Source organism: Chiloscyllium plagiosum, chromosome 7 (genome assembly GCF_004010195.1).
Source record: "Chiloscyllium plagiosum isolate BGI_BamShark_2017 chromosome 7, ASM401019v2, whole genome shotgun sequence".
Taxonomy (NCBI): Eukaryota; Metazoa; Chordata; class Chondrichthyes; order Orectolobiformes; family Hemiscylliidae; genus Chiloscyllium; species Chiloscyllium plagiosum.
In genome coordinates, this window is record NC_057716.1 from 44,060,475 (window position 1) to 44,076,661 (window position 16,187).

A 16,187-nucleotide genomic window follows, 5' to 3' on the forward strand; every position below is an offset into this window, starting at 1 on the left:
ACATACTTTTGAAATTCTGTACTATTCTCATGTTTCATAGTACACCCAAGTTTTGTATTATTTTTGAAACTGAAATTTTGAAATTATACAAAATCATTGACGTATCGGGAGTAGGAGTGGTCCCAATACCTATTCCTGGAATATGCCACAGTAAGCCTCACTTCAATCTGAGAACTATTGTGTTTTCTGTCAGTCAGCCAATCTTGTATCCACATTGCTATTACCCTTTTATACTATTAATTCAAATTTTGCTCAAGTTTGTTGTGTGCCACTATATCAAGTGCCTTTTGGAAGTCCACATACACCACAGCAACATAAACCTGGGCCAGTTTTTCCTGGGATTTATTTTGGCAAAATAGGTAGTTAAGATACAACATTGTTGGAATGAAATCATTTCCTTTTAACATGGTCAACCATGGATAAAAGCGGACACCGTGACATGCCATAAATTGCTCTTCATAAATGCAATTTATAAATATCATAACAATTTTGACAGAAGCAGAGTGATAATTTATACGACTTCAAAATTCATGCTGACATTTTGGCTTTGTGAAAGTTATTCGTAGTTTATACAACTTTTAACATTGCTAAAGTAGAAACAAAGTGAAAAACTGAACATACCTTAGTAATGTAAAATTTCTTCAGTCCATCCAAAAATGAAGTAAAAATTGAGGCCACTTGTGGTTTTAGTGCGTGTCCTATTTTTGAAAAAGCATATTATATTTGGGATTTCAGCATTCTTTGTACTTGAAATAATCAATCAATTTATATAGGCTGATACTTGATCAACATATTCAGCACTGAATGGATTTTGACAATTACAGACAGTACACTAGAAGGCGATTAAACTGATAATATGTAGGAATATGACACAAAAATACTCATATCATCATAAAAGAAAATTTCACTATCTCGTCAAGGAAATATGGAAAATGATAAATTGGAAGTAGACCCAATCTGCGACTTCATATTATTTGATTTGGATATTAGTCTTTAAGCTCTCCTTAACATAACTACTTTATCATGTATTATACATCTTGGCAGTGTCCAGAAGATGCAAATACAGCAACCTTTAAAAGGATGATCATTCCTAGGTACAATAGGCACCTTTAAGTGTAAAATCAATTTTCATTTCCTGCTTAATTGCACTCCTGAGAGCCATTCCAAAAAATTGAAAATAATATACATGTTCATTAGTACTAACAGGACTAGGTCAAAAGTTAAAAATCTCAAAACCAGATGATAGTGTTGCTCCTTCGTCAGGCCTAGCTACCTGATGAAGGAACAGTGCTCTGAAAGCTTGTACTTCCAAATAAACCTGTTGCACCATAAACTGATGCTGCGAGATTTTTAACTTTGTCCATGCTGGTCCAACACCAGCTCCTCCACGCCAGGACTAGGTCAGGCGTTTGCAATTTATATAGTGCTACACCAGTGACTGAAAAGATCAATTCAGTATTCAGAGCTGAACTTTGTTTATGTGAACCTGAAATATTATAGCACAGCAAACAGACATTAACCTACCTTTCAGTAGATTGAAAGCCTTTTGTCTGGAGTTTCAACTTATTTTCAGCACACTGGTGTGATTATACACAACACCAAAACGGTCCTCATACATGCACAGTTGCAGTCTGTGATGTCATCTGGCCATGACAAGCCACAGGAAAGCATCTGCATGTGTGCCACAGACATCACCATGCTAAATTGGATTGGCACAGCTGAATTTAAATCAGTGTTTCACAGTAACATACATGCTTTTCAGCAATATGCCTTAAACATAAAACCCAGGATCCTTATGCCTTTTTAAATACTTTCCCCAATCTGCCCTGTCATCTACAATGATCTGTGCTCATAGGTCTCTCCTTGTCCTTCCAACCCTTTACGTTGTCTCTCCTGGTCCCTCCAACCAAAATTTATTAAATTTCATTGTCACGTTTTCCTATTCTACCAGCCTATGTCCTTAGCAATCTCACAGTTCATTATGTTTCAAAATTTTGTCATCTACTAATTTTGAAATCATGTTGTCACATCTAAGTCCAAATCATTAATGTGCATAAGAGAAACAGCAGTTCTAGCTCCAACATGTGGTCAAAATATATATACATGTTTGCACAAAAGCAACACACGGCAGATGCTGGGAATCTAAAACAAACAGCAAATGTTGAAGAAATTCAGCAGCTCTGGCAGCATCTGTGGAGACAGAAATAGAGTTAGTGCCGAGTCTGAATGACTTTATATTTAGTCTGGCCCCACTCCAAATTTAAGCTCAAATATTTAGGCTAACATTGCAATGCAAACTGAGGGAATGCTAGATGAATGCAATGTCGGACAACACGTTAGGCCAAAGGTGTATCTGCACCATTAAGTGGATATAGGAGATCCCATGGAACACTGTCAAAGAACAGCAGGGATTATCCCTGGTGGCCTGGCCAATATTTATCCCTTAAATATTATAAAAACAGGTTATCTGATTATGATTAATTTCTGTCCAGAGGCTGTGGAAATTGCTACATAAATGCAAGTTTTTTTTTTAAAAAAAACAGCTGTTGGAAAACCATTTTCTAGAATGGGAGGGTCACCACTAAGCTAAACTCCATACTTTCCAGTGATTATGTAGATACTACACCGCCATGCAAACTGCCAAGAGTCGTATTTGAAATAACATTCGCTACACAAGAAGCATTCAGAATGAGAGTTGTATCTTAGCTTGATCTAAAATTATATATCTTTTTGTGGGGAGTGGCGGTGGCTGGAATCAAATCCTTAATGCTATTCAAAGCAGCATGTGGTCACTTGGGAGCTGTGCACAGTTCAGGCCTAGTTATTTCAATTCTTCCTAAAATTCAGTAATCAGTACCTCATTAAAAATGACATTTTTAAAAAGCTGTAATGGAGGGTAAACCAAAGTTTCCATCACTACACTTAGAAAAATAAAAAGTAGTAAGAGGGAAATTGAGAAACAAATTTGTAAGGAGATCTCAGTTATCTGTTAGAATAATAGGGTGGCTATGGTAGGGGATTTTAACTTTCCAAACATAGACTGGGACTGCCATAGTGTTAAAGGTTTAGATGGAGAGGAATTTGTTAAGTGTGTACAAGACAATGGAAAATGGGAAGCCTTCAGAAATGAGATAACGAGAGTCCAGAGAAAGTATATTCCTGTTAGGGTGAAAGGAAAGGTTGGTAGGTATAGGGAATGCTGGATGACTCAAGAAATTGAGGGTTTGGTTAAGAAAAAGAAGGAAGCATATGTCAGGTATTGACAAGATAGATCAAGTAAATCCTGAGTATAAAAGCAGTATCCTCGAGAGAAATCAGGAGGGCAAAAAGGGGATACGAGATAGCTTTGCAAATAGAGTTAAAGAGAATCCAAAGGGATTTTACAAATACATTAAGGACAAAAGGGTAACGAGGGAGAGAATAGGCCCCCTCAAAGATCAGCAAGGTGGCCTTTGCGTGGAGCCGCAGGAGGGGGGTCAAATACTAAATGGGTATTTTGCATCAGTGTTTACTGTGGAAGAGGACATGGAAGATATAGAATGTAGGGGAATAGATGGTGACATCTTGAAAAATGTCCATTTTACAGAGGAGGATGTGCTGGATGTCTTGAAACAGGTAAAGATGGATAAACCCCCAGGACCTGATCAGGTGTACCTGAGAACTCTGCGGGAAGCTAGAGAAGTGATTTAAGAAAGGTGGTAAGGATCGGTGCTGGGTCTTCTACTTTTTGTCATTTACATAAATGATTTGGATACGAGCACAAGAGGTACAGTTAGTAAGTTTGCAGATGACACCAAAATTGGAGGTGTAGTGGACAGCAAACAAGGTTACCTCAGATTACAACGGGATCTTGATCAGATGGGTCAATGGGCTGAGGAGTGGCAGATGGAGTTTAGTTTAGATAAGCATGAGCTGCTGTATTTTGGGAAAGCAAATCTCAGCAGGACTTATACACTTAATGGCAAGGTCTTAAGGAGTATTGCTGAACAAAGATCTTGGAATACAGGTTCATAGCTCCTTCAAAGTAGAGTCACAGGTAGATAGGATAGTGAAGGAGGCATTTGATATGCTTTCCTTTATTGGTCAGAGTATGGAGTACAGGAGTTTGGAGGTTATATTGCGGCTGTACAGGACATTGATTAGGCCACTGTTGGAATATTGCGTGCAATTCTGGTCTCCTTCCTATCGGAAAGATGTTGTGAAACTTGAAAGGGTTCAGAAAAGATTTACAAGAGTGTTGCCAGGGTTGGAGGATTTGAACTTATGGGAGAGGTAGAATAGGCTCGGGCTGTATTCCCTGGAGCGTCAGAGGCTGAGGGGTGACCTTAGAGAGGTTTACAAAATCATGAGGGGCATGGATAGGATAAAGAGGCAAAGTCTTTTTCCCTGGAGTCGGGGAGTCTAGAACTAGAGGACATAGGTTTAGGGTGAGAGGGGAAAGATATAAAAGAGACCAGAGGGGCAACGTTTTCATGCAGAGAGTGGTACGCGTATGGAATGAGTGCCATAAGTAGTGGTGGAGGCTAGTGCAATTGAAATATTTAAAAGGCATCTGGATGGGTACATGAATGGGAAGTGTTTGGAGGGATATGGGCCAGGTGCTGGCAGGTGGGAGTAGATTGGGTTGGGATATCTGGTCGGCATGGACAAGTTAGACAGAAGGGGCTGTTTCCATGCTGTACATTCCTATGACTCCATAACTCTCTAAGTAACAAGACTAATTAGCTTGTCATTATACAGTTAATATACTATGCACAAGATGAAACTATCAAGACAAAACTTGATTGTGAAATTAAAACTTAGTAACTCAAATGTAGTATTCAATAGCTACTAAATGGTTTGATGAATTTACCACTTTGTATTACACCTGCAAAGACTTTATTCAGGAGATACAGCTATTCACACTAGCACTCAAACATTTTCAATTGACTTTTGTGGTAACTCTCCAGGTAATACTAATGTGACTCCTGGGGAATGCAATCATTTGGTCGCAGAATCAAATGAAGAAACCGAGCACTGATTGCCCAAATTGTCATTGCTTCCTTTCCCACTTGTGCATGTTGGTAACATTTCACAGACTTCTGTACATAACTTTATTGCTTTGTGGTGAAGTGAAAAATGTCACAAGCTTTTCAGAGATCTCAGTCAGTCAATCACAGTTATTTAGAATATTGCATTAAACTGGAAGTATAAATTTACATACCATAAAAAAAAAATCAGTTAAATAACTTAGATTAGATTCCCTTGAGTACAAAAACAGGCTACTTGGCCCAACCAGTCCACATTGTCCCTCCAAAGGAGTATCCCACCCAGACCCATTCCCCTACCCTATATTTACCCCTGACTAATGCACTTAACACTCTGGGCAATTTAGCACAGCCAATTCACCTGACCTGCATATCAGAGGAAACCCACACTGACGCGGGGAGAATGTGCAAATTCCACACAGTCAGTTGCCTGAGGCGGGAATTGAACCCAGGTCCCTGGTGCTGTGATGTAGCACTGCTCACCACTGAGCTACCGTGTCACCCTGTAAAACCAAATTTGATAAATGGCCAGTGCTTTAACATATATATTCAACAATCTTCTTTCGGAGGATCCCTTAAGAATATTCTATAACTAGTGTTGGATCTGACCTTGGGTCGTTTCAACATGAATTCAAATTATAATTAATAAAACCCAGGCAGGATTGCCACGAGCCACTCAGGAGACTTGAAGATATTGTGGAAGAATCAATGTTCTATAAAAATATTACCAGGAGATGCAGAAAATCTTTCACGAAATTAAACTTTAATCTTGCAAAATGTCTTCCCTGACTCCCCACAAGCTCTTTGTTCTTCTGCAATTTATACAGTTGTTCTTCCCACACTTATCAGATAACATTTTTGTACACCAAATCATGCTGGCTTGCTTTGACTTTCTAAACTAATCATCGTATGCCACACTGGTTCCCTACATTACACTTAACCCATCACATTATCCCACCATCACCAATGAATTTACTAACCTATCACAATGCACTACCATTATCTGTTAGTGGCGCCCTGTAACATGATCCCGGGCATGCATTACAACACTAAGTTAACTACATAACTGGCAGAGTAACTTCCATAAAAGACAGGATTTAATAGAGTATCATCTACCATTCAAAGAAGATATTTATTGTAAAATTACTCAACTGGCCTTATATTTTGGGATTGAAAGCTGAAATGTAGAAGGGAGAGCAAAGATCAAGAAGTTTATTTTTTATTCAAAATGAATTAAAAGACCCTAACAGGATTTTAGAAGTCAGGCTTTTGGTTCCTTTCTCTTTCCAAAGTAACTTACTGAATATTCAGCCATAGGTTGAATATTCATGCCTGAACTGAGAAGGAATAAAAAGAGCCCCAACACCTAATGACATAAATAACACTGTCAAGTGTACTAATCAAGTAGTTTGGTGGTACAGAAGTCCAACACTGAAAAAAGCTTTACATCTTGTTCTAATCAGAACAATTTGCAAAAAAACATCTGAACAATAAGTTACTGAAATGAATGGCCTACATATACACTGGCACTGAAATTCATACATTCACATTACTCGCTTTTGTGACAGGCAGAATGTCATTTTGACAACAGTTAGTGGCAAACACCATTTAGGTAGCTATTGTATAGTTATAACATCAAGCTACCAGATTCACCTGCTGCTCAAACCTTTGAGCTATCTCATTCTTTGACTGTAACATGAGGTTGATTAGGCACTTTACAGAACTAAACATTTCAGACCTATTCATGAGAAACGATCTGATCATAGTAGCCATCTCCACCATTTGATGTCAAATTGGTATTCACTGGTCCAGTTGGCTGCCTTACTCAAAAGCAAGCTTAAACAAATGCTTGTTGCGTTGTACAAGAACAATGAATTGCTGGGTGATACATGTAATATATTTTCAGTTCATTTCCTCATTATTAGCTAGTCGTAGACATGCTGAAGTGATGTCCCTTCATACTTCATCCGAGCTGTGGCCAGTTCTCCATACCATGAATCAAATGGTTTGGAGAATTCCCCCAAGTTGCATGGATTTGTTTTGGAGAGTCCACATACACAAAGCAGCATTCACTCTTACCTGCGGTGACTTCTGGTTTCACAAGTTGCACCCCACACAGACCTCTGAGGTCCATACAAAAGAAAGGCAATCAGGTGAAACAGACTGCTAGAACTAATTTTGAGCAAGTTTTCCACAGACATAGATGGCATTGCATGGCATTCTTGAAGTCTAGCCCTTAAAAACATTTTTGTTGGGTCATATGAGAAACATTTATTTAATGGAATCACAATCTACCCTTGCATATTTCCAATATGTAGATGACACATTTGCTGTATTTAAATCCGTAGTTGCAGATAAGAAGTTCCTTATAAGTCTTAATGTACTCCATCCCATGCTCAAATTTACCTTTACAAGACTGTCATCAAATGAGTTCTCATTCCTTCATGTCCTAGTTGAGAAATCAGAAGTGGTTCACTACACATGTCCAGCACTGTTCAGTCTACGTGTTGGGTTTCCTTTAGGTGCATATGCTTTAAGATTGATCTGAGTAGCAAACTCAAATAGGGCCTGGACCATTTGTTCACCATGCAGACTTGCTGCTGAAAAGCCACTCTGCTGAATACTGGTTATAGTGATCAGATCACTTCCCAGGCCCAAGACTGTCAGTCATTTATAGTCCTAAAAAGCACCCTGTATACCTCTGATTATCCTGGAAGGGTAAGGTTTCTTGAAAGCTGGGGTCGGGGAGTCCAGAAATAGAGGGCATAGGTTTAGGGTGAGAGGGGAAAGATATAAAAGAGACCTAAGGGGCAACTTTTTCTCACAGAGGGTGGTACGTGTATGGAATGAGCTGCCAGAGGAAGTGGTGGAGGCTGGTACAATTGCAACATTTAAGAGGCATTTGGATGGGTATATGAATAGGAAAGGTTTGAAGGGATATGGTTCGGGTGCTGGCAGGTGGGACTAGATTGGCTTGGGATATCTGGTCAGCATGGAAGGGTTGGACCGAAGGGTCTGTTTCCATGCTGTACATCTCTGACTCTATAACAGATAAAGCTAGCTAACTCATTCTAGTTAGCTGTTTTATACTGCTATCATACAGTCAAGACATAAATCACATTCACCACTAACAGATGCTGTAGTCAAGCCAAAAATCACACTTTGCCTATCACACAAATAAGAGTTGTGGTACATGAATTTCAGTGCCAGTGCAATGCCAGGCATGTTAACTATACATCAAATGCAGATCATACCAAACAGATGTCACTTCAGCTGTTCATAAGCAGCAAGATCACAACCACACCTAAGCAACCCTTGTTTGTAAAATTCATAAGTGTCAACATTAGATGTTGTTCTGCAATTGAACAATATTTGCTGAATAATCCTGAGTGCGCAAAGAATTGAACTGACAAACTAATTTTGGATCAACTGTCAAGTTCACAACATTGTGTGAAATGAAAGCCACATATAATAATGCACAGGCCCCTGTTTTCTGCAGACACAAAGAACATGTACACATTCTGTGCCTGTTGCAACTTAGAGTAGATCACATTCTCTGACCAATCAGGATTAACTTTCCTGGTTTAACATTTAAGTTTACCAGCAGTCATTTTCAACTGCTACATTTTCCATGGCAACACTGCGTGGCAGATGTACATCGGAGGCAATCAGCACTCTCTTCGCATACAGTTTAAATAAGAAAATTGCCTTGATGAGTGCAAAGCAAAAACATTTGACAGAAGAGTACTATATTCTTACAACAGCCAAGGATGTAATAAAGTAAGTCATAAAAGAAACTAAAATTCAAACTTCCAAGCAAACATACATCATTGATAATAAAACATCTCTTTCAAGAATTGGTGTTTGCTTACCAAATTGGAACTGTGTATTGTCCATTAGACGGATTGATGCAGGAGCACATCTCTGCGGTGATTAAAATATATAACAAATCATAAATTAGCTTTCAGAAACATAAATTAGAAATTGAGGGGAAGGAATTTATTCCTGTCAAGTTTGTCACAATAGCTTATTATACTTTTCTTAAAAGCACAAACTTCACTTTGGACTTTGTAAATAATTTCTAAAAGCCTTCTGTCTTAGGTGAAATCCAGCTTGGTACGATACCGGTGGCAGACTTCTGAATTTGTTGAGGTATAGGGAAGATATAGAAGCCCCAGAACAATGGAGCTGTTAACTTTGGAGATGGGAAAAGTGCAGATCAAAGTTTCAGCAGCAGATGGGCAGAGCTATGGAAATAATCAGGTTTACTAAAAAAGCCTAAAACCACAGAATGGTAATAACACAGGAGACAACCATTTTGGCCTGTTGTGTTAGGCTCTTTCAAAAGCTACTCAGCCAATCCATGGACTTCACACCCTAGCTCTGCAAATCTTCTCTCTTCAAATAGTTACCTAATTTTCTTTAAAAAATGTTAAATCTACCTTCACCATACTCAAAATATTTATACCAGCTCATACATCATTTGCTGCATAAATCTTTTCTTCATGGTCTTTTTTGGTTCTTATCAAGCACCTTATAACTAAATACTCTGCCAAGGTCCCTTATGGTTTTCAGCATCTTTATCATATCGCCTCTCTGAACAGAGACGGCCAGTTTTGTCAAGCTATTCACACAACTTTAGTCTTTCATTCCTTGAAGCATTCTCAAATTCTTTCTGCACCCTCTCTAAAACCTTCACCTTCCCTCCTAAAGTGTGCTGCCCAGAAATTGACTTAATCCTCCAAATGAAACCAAATCAGTGCTGCATAAGTTCATATTACATCTGGCTTCAGCACTCCTGCCTCTACTTAAAAAGCTCAGGATTCTGGGTTTTTATTGTTTTCTGAACTTGCCTTGTCACTTTTTATGAGACATATAGACCCTGAGGTCTCTGTGTACCTGCACCTCTTTATAAGTTATTTTGTGCTGTTTTTCATTGTTCTTCCGACCAAAATGAATCTAATCATAACTCTACATTAAAATTTAGTCTACCACAACATGCTTTTGCCCAGCATTTCTAATAATTGGATTGCTCTTGTTTAGTTCCACTCTCAATTATATAGCCCTAGCATCTACAGGAATGGTTTCTTTTTGCCCCAAAACCTCAGTCAAATACTAGTCCTGTCTCTTACCTACCACTCCCTTTGGCAATGGCACCTGCAGATCTGGAGTCAGCATTCAAATGTATGCCAGCAAATCCGAACTATACAATGTTCCTTGATTTTTCCATTATTTTTCCAATATTAAACTGCTTCATCAATATTTGCACTTTAAATATTCACAGGTTCCAAAAGCTGAATAACTGAAAGGTTGAAACCAAACCTATGGCATTTGTCATAAACTGCATAATCTACATCGTATCAGGCTCCATTCACTCAATAGTAATCCTGCTGTCTCACATTTCCTCTGTATCTCAAGTAGTCATCATCATCTTCAACTCTTAATGCCTCAGCCTCACCCTATACCTTGAATTTGTCACCCCATACAAGCCTCTATTCCTCAGATTCTAATCTTCGAACTCAAGTTAACTCAATGAAAAATGCAGATGGGCATACCAACAGCAATACAGGCTATCTTAAAAAGTAGGTGTCAACCTGGTGAAGGTACAATATAGGGCTACTTGCTACCAAAACAGAATGAACACCAAGTGCTAGACAGAGCCAAATGAATCCACAGCCAACAGTTCAGATCTAGTCATGCCACATCTATGCGTGTTTGAAGACAACTAAACAACTCACTAGAGGAGGCTCCACAAACACCTGCTTCCTCAGTGATGGGAGAGTCCAGCACATCAATGCAAAGGATGAGACGGAAATATTTACAACAATCTTCAGCCAAAAACACCAAGGAGATGATCAAGCTTAGCATCTACAGTGGTCTCCAGCATCACAAATGACAGTCTCCAGCCAATTCATTTCACTGCACATAATACCAAGAAATTGTTGGAGGTACTGGATGCTGCAAAGACTATGGGCCCAGACAACATTCTAGCAATAGTGCCAAATTTTTCCAGCTTTGCTATTACAATTGTATCTACCTAACCATGTAAAAAATTGTGCAGGTGTGTCTTCTACAAAAGAGGCAGGACAAATTCAACCTGGACAATTACTGACCCATCAGTCCACTCTGAATCATCACTAAAGTGACAAAATGTCAAGTGCTATCAAACAGTACTGCTCAGTGAACACCAGTCTGGGTTCCACCAGGGTCACTCAACTCCTGACCTCACTGCAGCTTTGTTTCAAACATGGACAAAACACTGGAATTCCAGAAGGAAAATGAGAGCGATTACATTAAGACTGTATTTGACTAAGTGGTGCAAAAACTGGAGTCAATAGGAATTGGGGGCAAACACCCCATAATGGAGTCACACCTATTGCCAAGGAAGTGGTTGTTGAAAATCAGTCATCCGAGTTCCAAGCTCTCTCTGTACGAGTTCCTTACGGTAGTGTCCTGGTCCAACAATGGTCACCAGAAATGGGAATGTTTGCGATAGACGGACAATGCTCAATATCATTGTGATCTCAAACATCGAAGGAGACAATGACAATATCCAGGCTTGGGCTGTCAAGTAGGAAGTAAAATCACGCCACAAAGGAGCCAGGCAATGACCATCTCCAATGACAGGCAATCTAGCCATTGCTGTTTGACATTCAAGGCATAAGCTGGAGTTTGCTGGAATGCTCCCTATTTACCTATGAGTGCAACAACTCAACACCATCCAGGACAGAGCAGTCTGCTTGATTGGCATCTCATTTAAAAAATATTCATTCGCTCCACCACTGACCCTCAATCACTGCAGTGTATACCATCTGTAAAACACACTGCAGAAATTCTCCCAGGCCCCTTTAGACCTAATCTTTAAAACCCTTATCTATTAGCATCTAAAATGACAAGGGAACCTCTAAGATCCACTAGTGCCACTCACCATACTGCCCTGGAAATATATCACCATGCCTCCTGTGTTGTTGGATCAAAGTACTGGAATTCACTCCCTAATGGCATTGTAGGGTTACCCATAGAAAATAGACTACAGCAGTTCAAGGCGGTAACTCACCACCCTTTCTCATCGACATCTGGAATGGGCAGTAAATGCTGGCCAAGTTGGCAGCACATTCATCCCATGAATAAAAAATAACAAAACTGAGACTAGTGTCTTGCCTATCAAAAATGCAATAAAGTGGACAAATAAAATTACATTACATCAACCATTATCAACTCACATAGTGGAATAGCCTCAAAGCACTTACACCTATTTCTATCATCAATAGGATGCTTTCCAATGAAAGCGCAAAGTAAAGACAATTTATTGTTAAATGGAACATAACATCCAATTTCGTTGTGAACCCTGAAATAGTTAGATATGAGAGACAGTATTGAATAAATACAATTACAAGATAGCAAAAATGCAACATGAACAGGCATGATTAACACTGTATGGCTTGCACAAAGGAATAAAGAAAAATGAATTTATTAATAAGCATGACGTCACCTTTTAAGTCTGATTTAATAACTGCCTCCAATTGGGAATTTGAATGCAACTAGACTGTCTCCAGTTATGGACAAGATTATAGTCTTCAGCACAACAGTGAAATTTTACACAGTTACAAAAATAATGAGGCAGATCATAAATTGTCACGTGGAACAATTGAAATCATTAGGAAGGAACTGCTCTCTCAGCCATTGTGCATGTTAAGAATTTCTGCTTTTGGTTGTTAAATAGCATGATTTCTAATCCCTCAAAACTGAACTGCAAATACCACAGAGTCAGCAATTTGGTACTGGAAATAAACATAGCCTGCGTGCTAGAAAGGCCATCCAAGAGCCATAAATGCAAGAATGAATTACCTGTCGTGCTACTTCTCGTAAACAGGCCACACCATGCTCAAAGTCCGGAAACACAATTGAGCCGTATTTCTGATATTCAGGCAAAGACCTGATCTTTATTGTGACCTCCGTGACTACACCAAGTGTTCCTGAAATGACAGAAAACAAATCTGAAATAGTTGAATGCAGAATGGAATTGCAATATTTTCAGCAGTTAAAACAACCTTCATATCATCCTACAACTCAGTCGGCTCTAAAATAAATGCACTATTCCTTTTTCTGGTTTAAGTCATATAGGGTATAAAGTATCCCAGTATGTAATTTGTTAATTGACTCATTATATTTGAGTGCTTTGACTATAAAAACAGAATTTTATTCTAATAAATGTTTATCAATAATTTTAAAATTAATAGAATTAGCATTTAAACTTGTATAACACAACTAGCCTTTTGGGATAATTTAGTATTCAATGGTTATGAAAGTGAAGTATTGTAACACAACACAAGCATATTGTCTCTGACAGCACAATATCATACCAGAATCCCAACTGCTAAACTGTATCACTACCTGATATAGCAACTGTACCATTCAAGATCGCAGACGGTTACAAAGAGTGGTGAATTTGGCCCGGACAATCACTAAGGCCAACATCCCATCTATTAGGCCCGCTGTCAAGGAAAGGCTGCCAGCATTCTCAAAGGTCCATCCTACCCTGGCAATGCTTTTCTACAACCTCTGCCATTGGGGAGAAGGAACAGAAGCCTAAGCACATGCACCAGCCGGTTTTGAAACAGTTTTACCCTACTGTTGTTAGAATAATGAATGAACTCAAACGCTTAGCATTCGCCTGTACCTTTGTTTTTGTTTTGCTGCTGTTTACCTATTATTTACTTATCTATGCTATTTAACTATGTGATCTGCTTGTATTGCTTACAAGACAAAGCTTTTCACTGTGCCTCGGTACACATGACAATAAATTCAACTCAATTCAATTGATTAAAAAAAATCAACTCCCTGGATTATGTAAAAAAAAGTAACAGCAAACAGAATTAAGTGAGTAAAAAGGAAGACACATGGATGTGTTTGTATGGTAGGTTGCACGGTCTGAACAGATAATGACAAAGACAGAAAGTGGTAGAATACTGTACAGCCTTTACAGAAAATACAATGCAAGGAAGAATAATCAGCACAACTAAAATCCCACTTCTGGTCAAGATGGCAGCAGAGTAGGACACTCCAACCAAAGCTCCTTTGCTCCTTTATTTCTCCTCCTTTGGTCTCTTGGTGGCTTCTGGCAGCTCTCAACCTAGTCTCCCAGTGGCTTCTGCTGTGTCCCTGTCTGGTCTCTCGGCAGCTCATGGCAGTGTTTCAGCTCGGCAGGAGAGTGGATTCTGCCCGGGCTTGTTCCCAAGGCACCAGGGGAGATTGGAGAAATGGCAGTTTCAACAGCAGCGACAGTGTCTGCAGTGGTGGTGTCGAAAACAGCAGAGCAAGATAAGCAGTGGACTCAAAAGTCTGTTGAACTTTTAACTTCTTTATTTTTGCAGTTTAAACTGCAAAAGACTTTAATGCAAACTATTATCTATTTCTTTATTTTTCTACTATTCTATGAAGTAAATGTTTAACTTTTTAACTCTTGTTTCTCTTGCTACTTTGTTCCTAAGCTTTTTTGGTACCCAAGTAAGATAGCACCATGTGTGGTGATATTATACAATTTTCACTGTACTCCTGTACAAGTACACCTGACAATAAAATCTAAAATCGTGGTCTTCTTCCAGTTGATAGCACAAGGTCAGAAATGGAGAGAGAGATCAAGAAACCGTAGGTTAAAGAGAGAGAAAGGCAGAAATTGGCAACAAAGTCAATAAAACATTTCATTTCATGGTGAGAACAGAAAACAATACTGGTTAGTCATCACTTTTAAAATACTGCTTGCAATCCTGGTCGCCATTTCATAGGAAATATGTTGTTAAACTTGTCAGGGTGCAGAAGCGATTTACAAAAATGTTGCCAGGGCTGGAGGGTTTGAGTTCTAAGGAGAGACTGGGCGATTTTCCATGGAGCATCGGGTGAAAAGCCAAGGTCTTTTTCTCCCCCAGGGTGGAGGAGTGTAAAACTAGAGGGCATACGTTTAAGGATCCAGTTGGGGGGGGGGGGGATCTTTTGCATGCAGTCTTGGCACTGGAAGAGTTACAGATATAGACAGGGAGAGAAAATATGAGTCGAGACAAAATAAAATACATTAATTGGGACAGGGACAAGTTGAACAATAGGCAAGTGAAGGCAGTCCAGTTTATAGATTTTGAGCAGGCGGTAAAAGACGACCATTTGTGGTTGGGGAATGGAGAGGCTGAAAGCTGTGGAAGCAGCATCTCAGAAATGAAGCAATTTGTACCAAATATCATTCAATACTTTCACCTTTTGGGACTGCTACCTACTTAGAGCACACAGTCAATGTTCAATGATTGCTACTTACCTAACTCAAAATGCAAATTAGTTTTTTTAAGCAGAAAGTCAACTCAACTGCAACATTAAAAACATGAAAAATATTGACATGTATCTGCATCAGTTGAGTCATGTCCTACAGTTCACAAGAAGCTGCATAAGACAATTGATATTTTCAAGAAACTGAATTAAATCAGCTCTTCTCTAAATAAGTAGCACCCAAAACTTACAATAGCAACATAGGACTTAGAAGCAAACATAGGCTATTTCGACTTTGAAGCCTGTATTTCCACACTTGCTCAAAAATTAGTTCCACATGCCAAATTAACATTGACACTCGCGCTTGACTGCAACACTTGCTCTCTGCAAAGCAACTAGAAGTTGAAATCTTTGGCAAAAGATCAAGTAACCTAAACCATCAGCAGTTGAAACTTTATTGCTGGAACAGCACAGCAGGTCAGGCAGCATCCAGGGAACAGGAGATTCGACGTTTCGGGCACAGGCCCTTCTTCAGGAATGAGCAGAGAGTGTTCAGCAGGAGAAGATAAAAGGTAGGGAGGAGGGACTTGGAGGAGGGGCATTGGAAATGTGATAGGTGGAAAGAGATCAAGGTGAGGGTGATAGGTCGGAGTAGGATGGAGGCGGAGAGGTCAACAAGAAGACTGCAGGTCAGGAAGGCGGTGCCAGGCGGGAGGGATTCGGCTGAGACAAGGGGGGGGGAGGGGGATGAAGAAACTGGTGAAGTCCAAGTTCATCCCCTGCGGTTGGAGGGCTCCCAGTCGGAAGATAAGACGCTCCTCCTCCGACCGTCGCGTTGTTGTGGTTTGGCGGTGGATGAGTCCAATGACCTGCATATCCTCGGTGGAGTGGGAGGAGGAGTTGAAATGC

The 16,187-nt window shown here is 39.5% G+C and overlaps 1 protein-coding gene across 3 annotated transcripts in view; it reads right to left on the bottom strand.

Annotated features, from left to right (window-relative positions):
* Positions 1-16,187, bottom strand: part of agps (alkylglycerone phosphate synthase) — a 146,599-nt gene that overhangs the window by 46,277 nt on the left and 84,135 nt on the right. For all 3 annotated transcript variants that reach the window (XM_043693533.1, XM_043693534.1, XM_043693535.1), the window contains 3 exons: positions 12,876-13,003; positions 8,900-8,951; positions 622-698 (listed from right to left, as the gene is read on the bottom strand). In XM_043693533.1, coding sequence (XP_043549468.1) covers positions 622-698; positions 8,900-8,951; positions 12,876-13,003 — 257 coding nt within the window. The remainder of the gene's footprint in view (positions 1-621; positions 699-8,899; positions 8,952-12,875; positions 13,004-16,187) is intronic.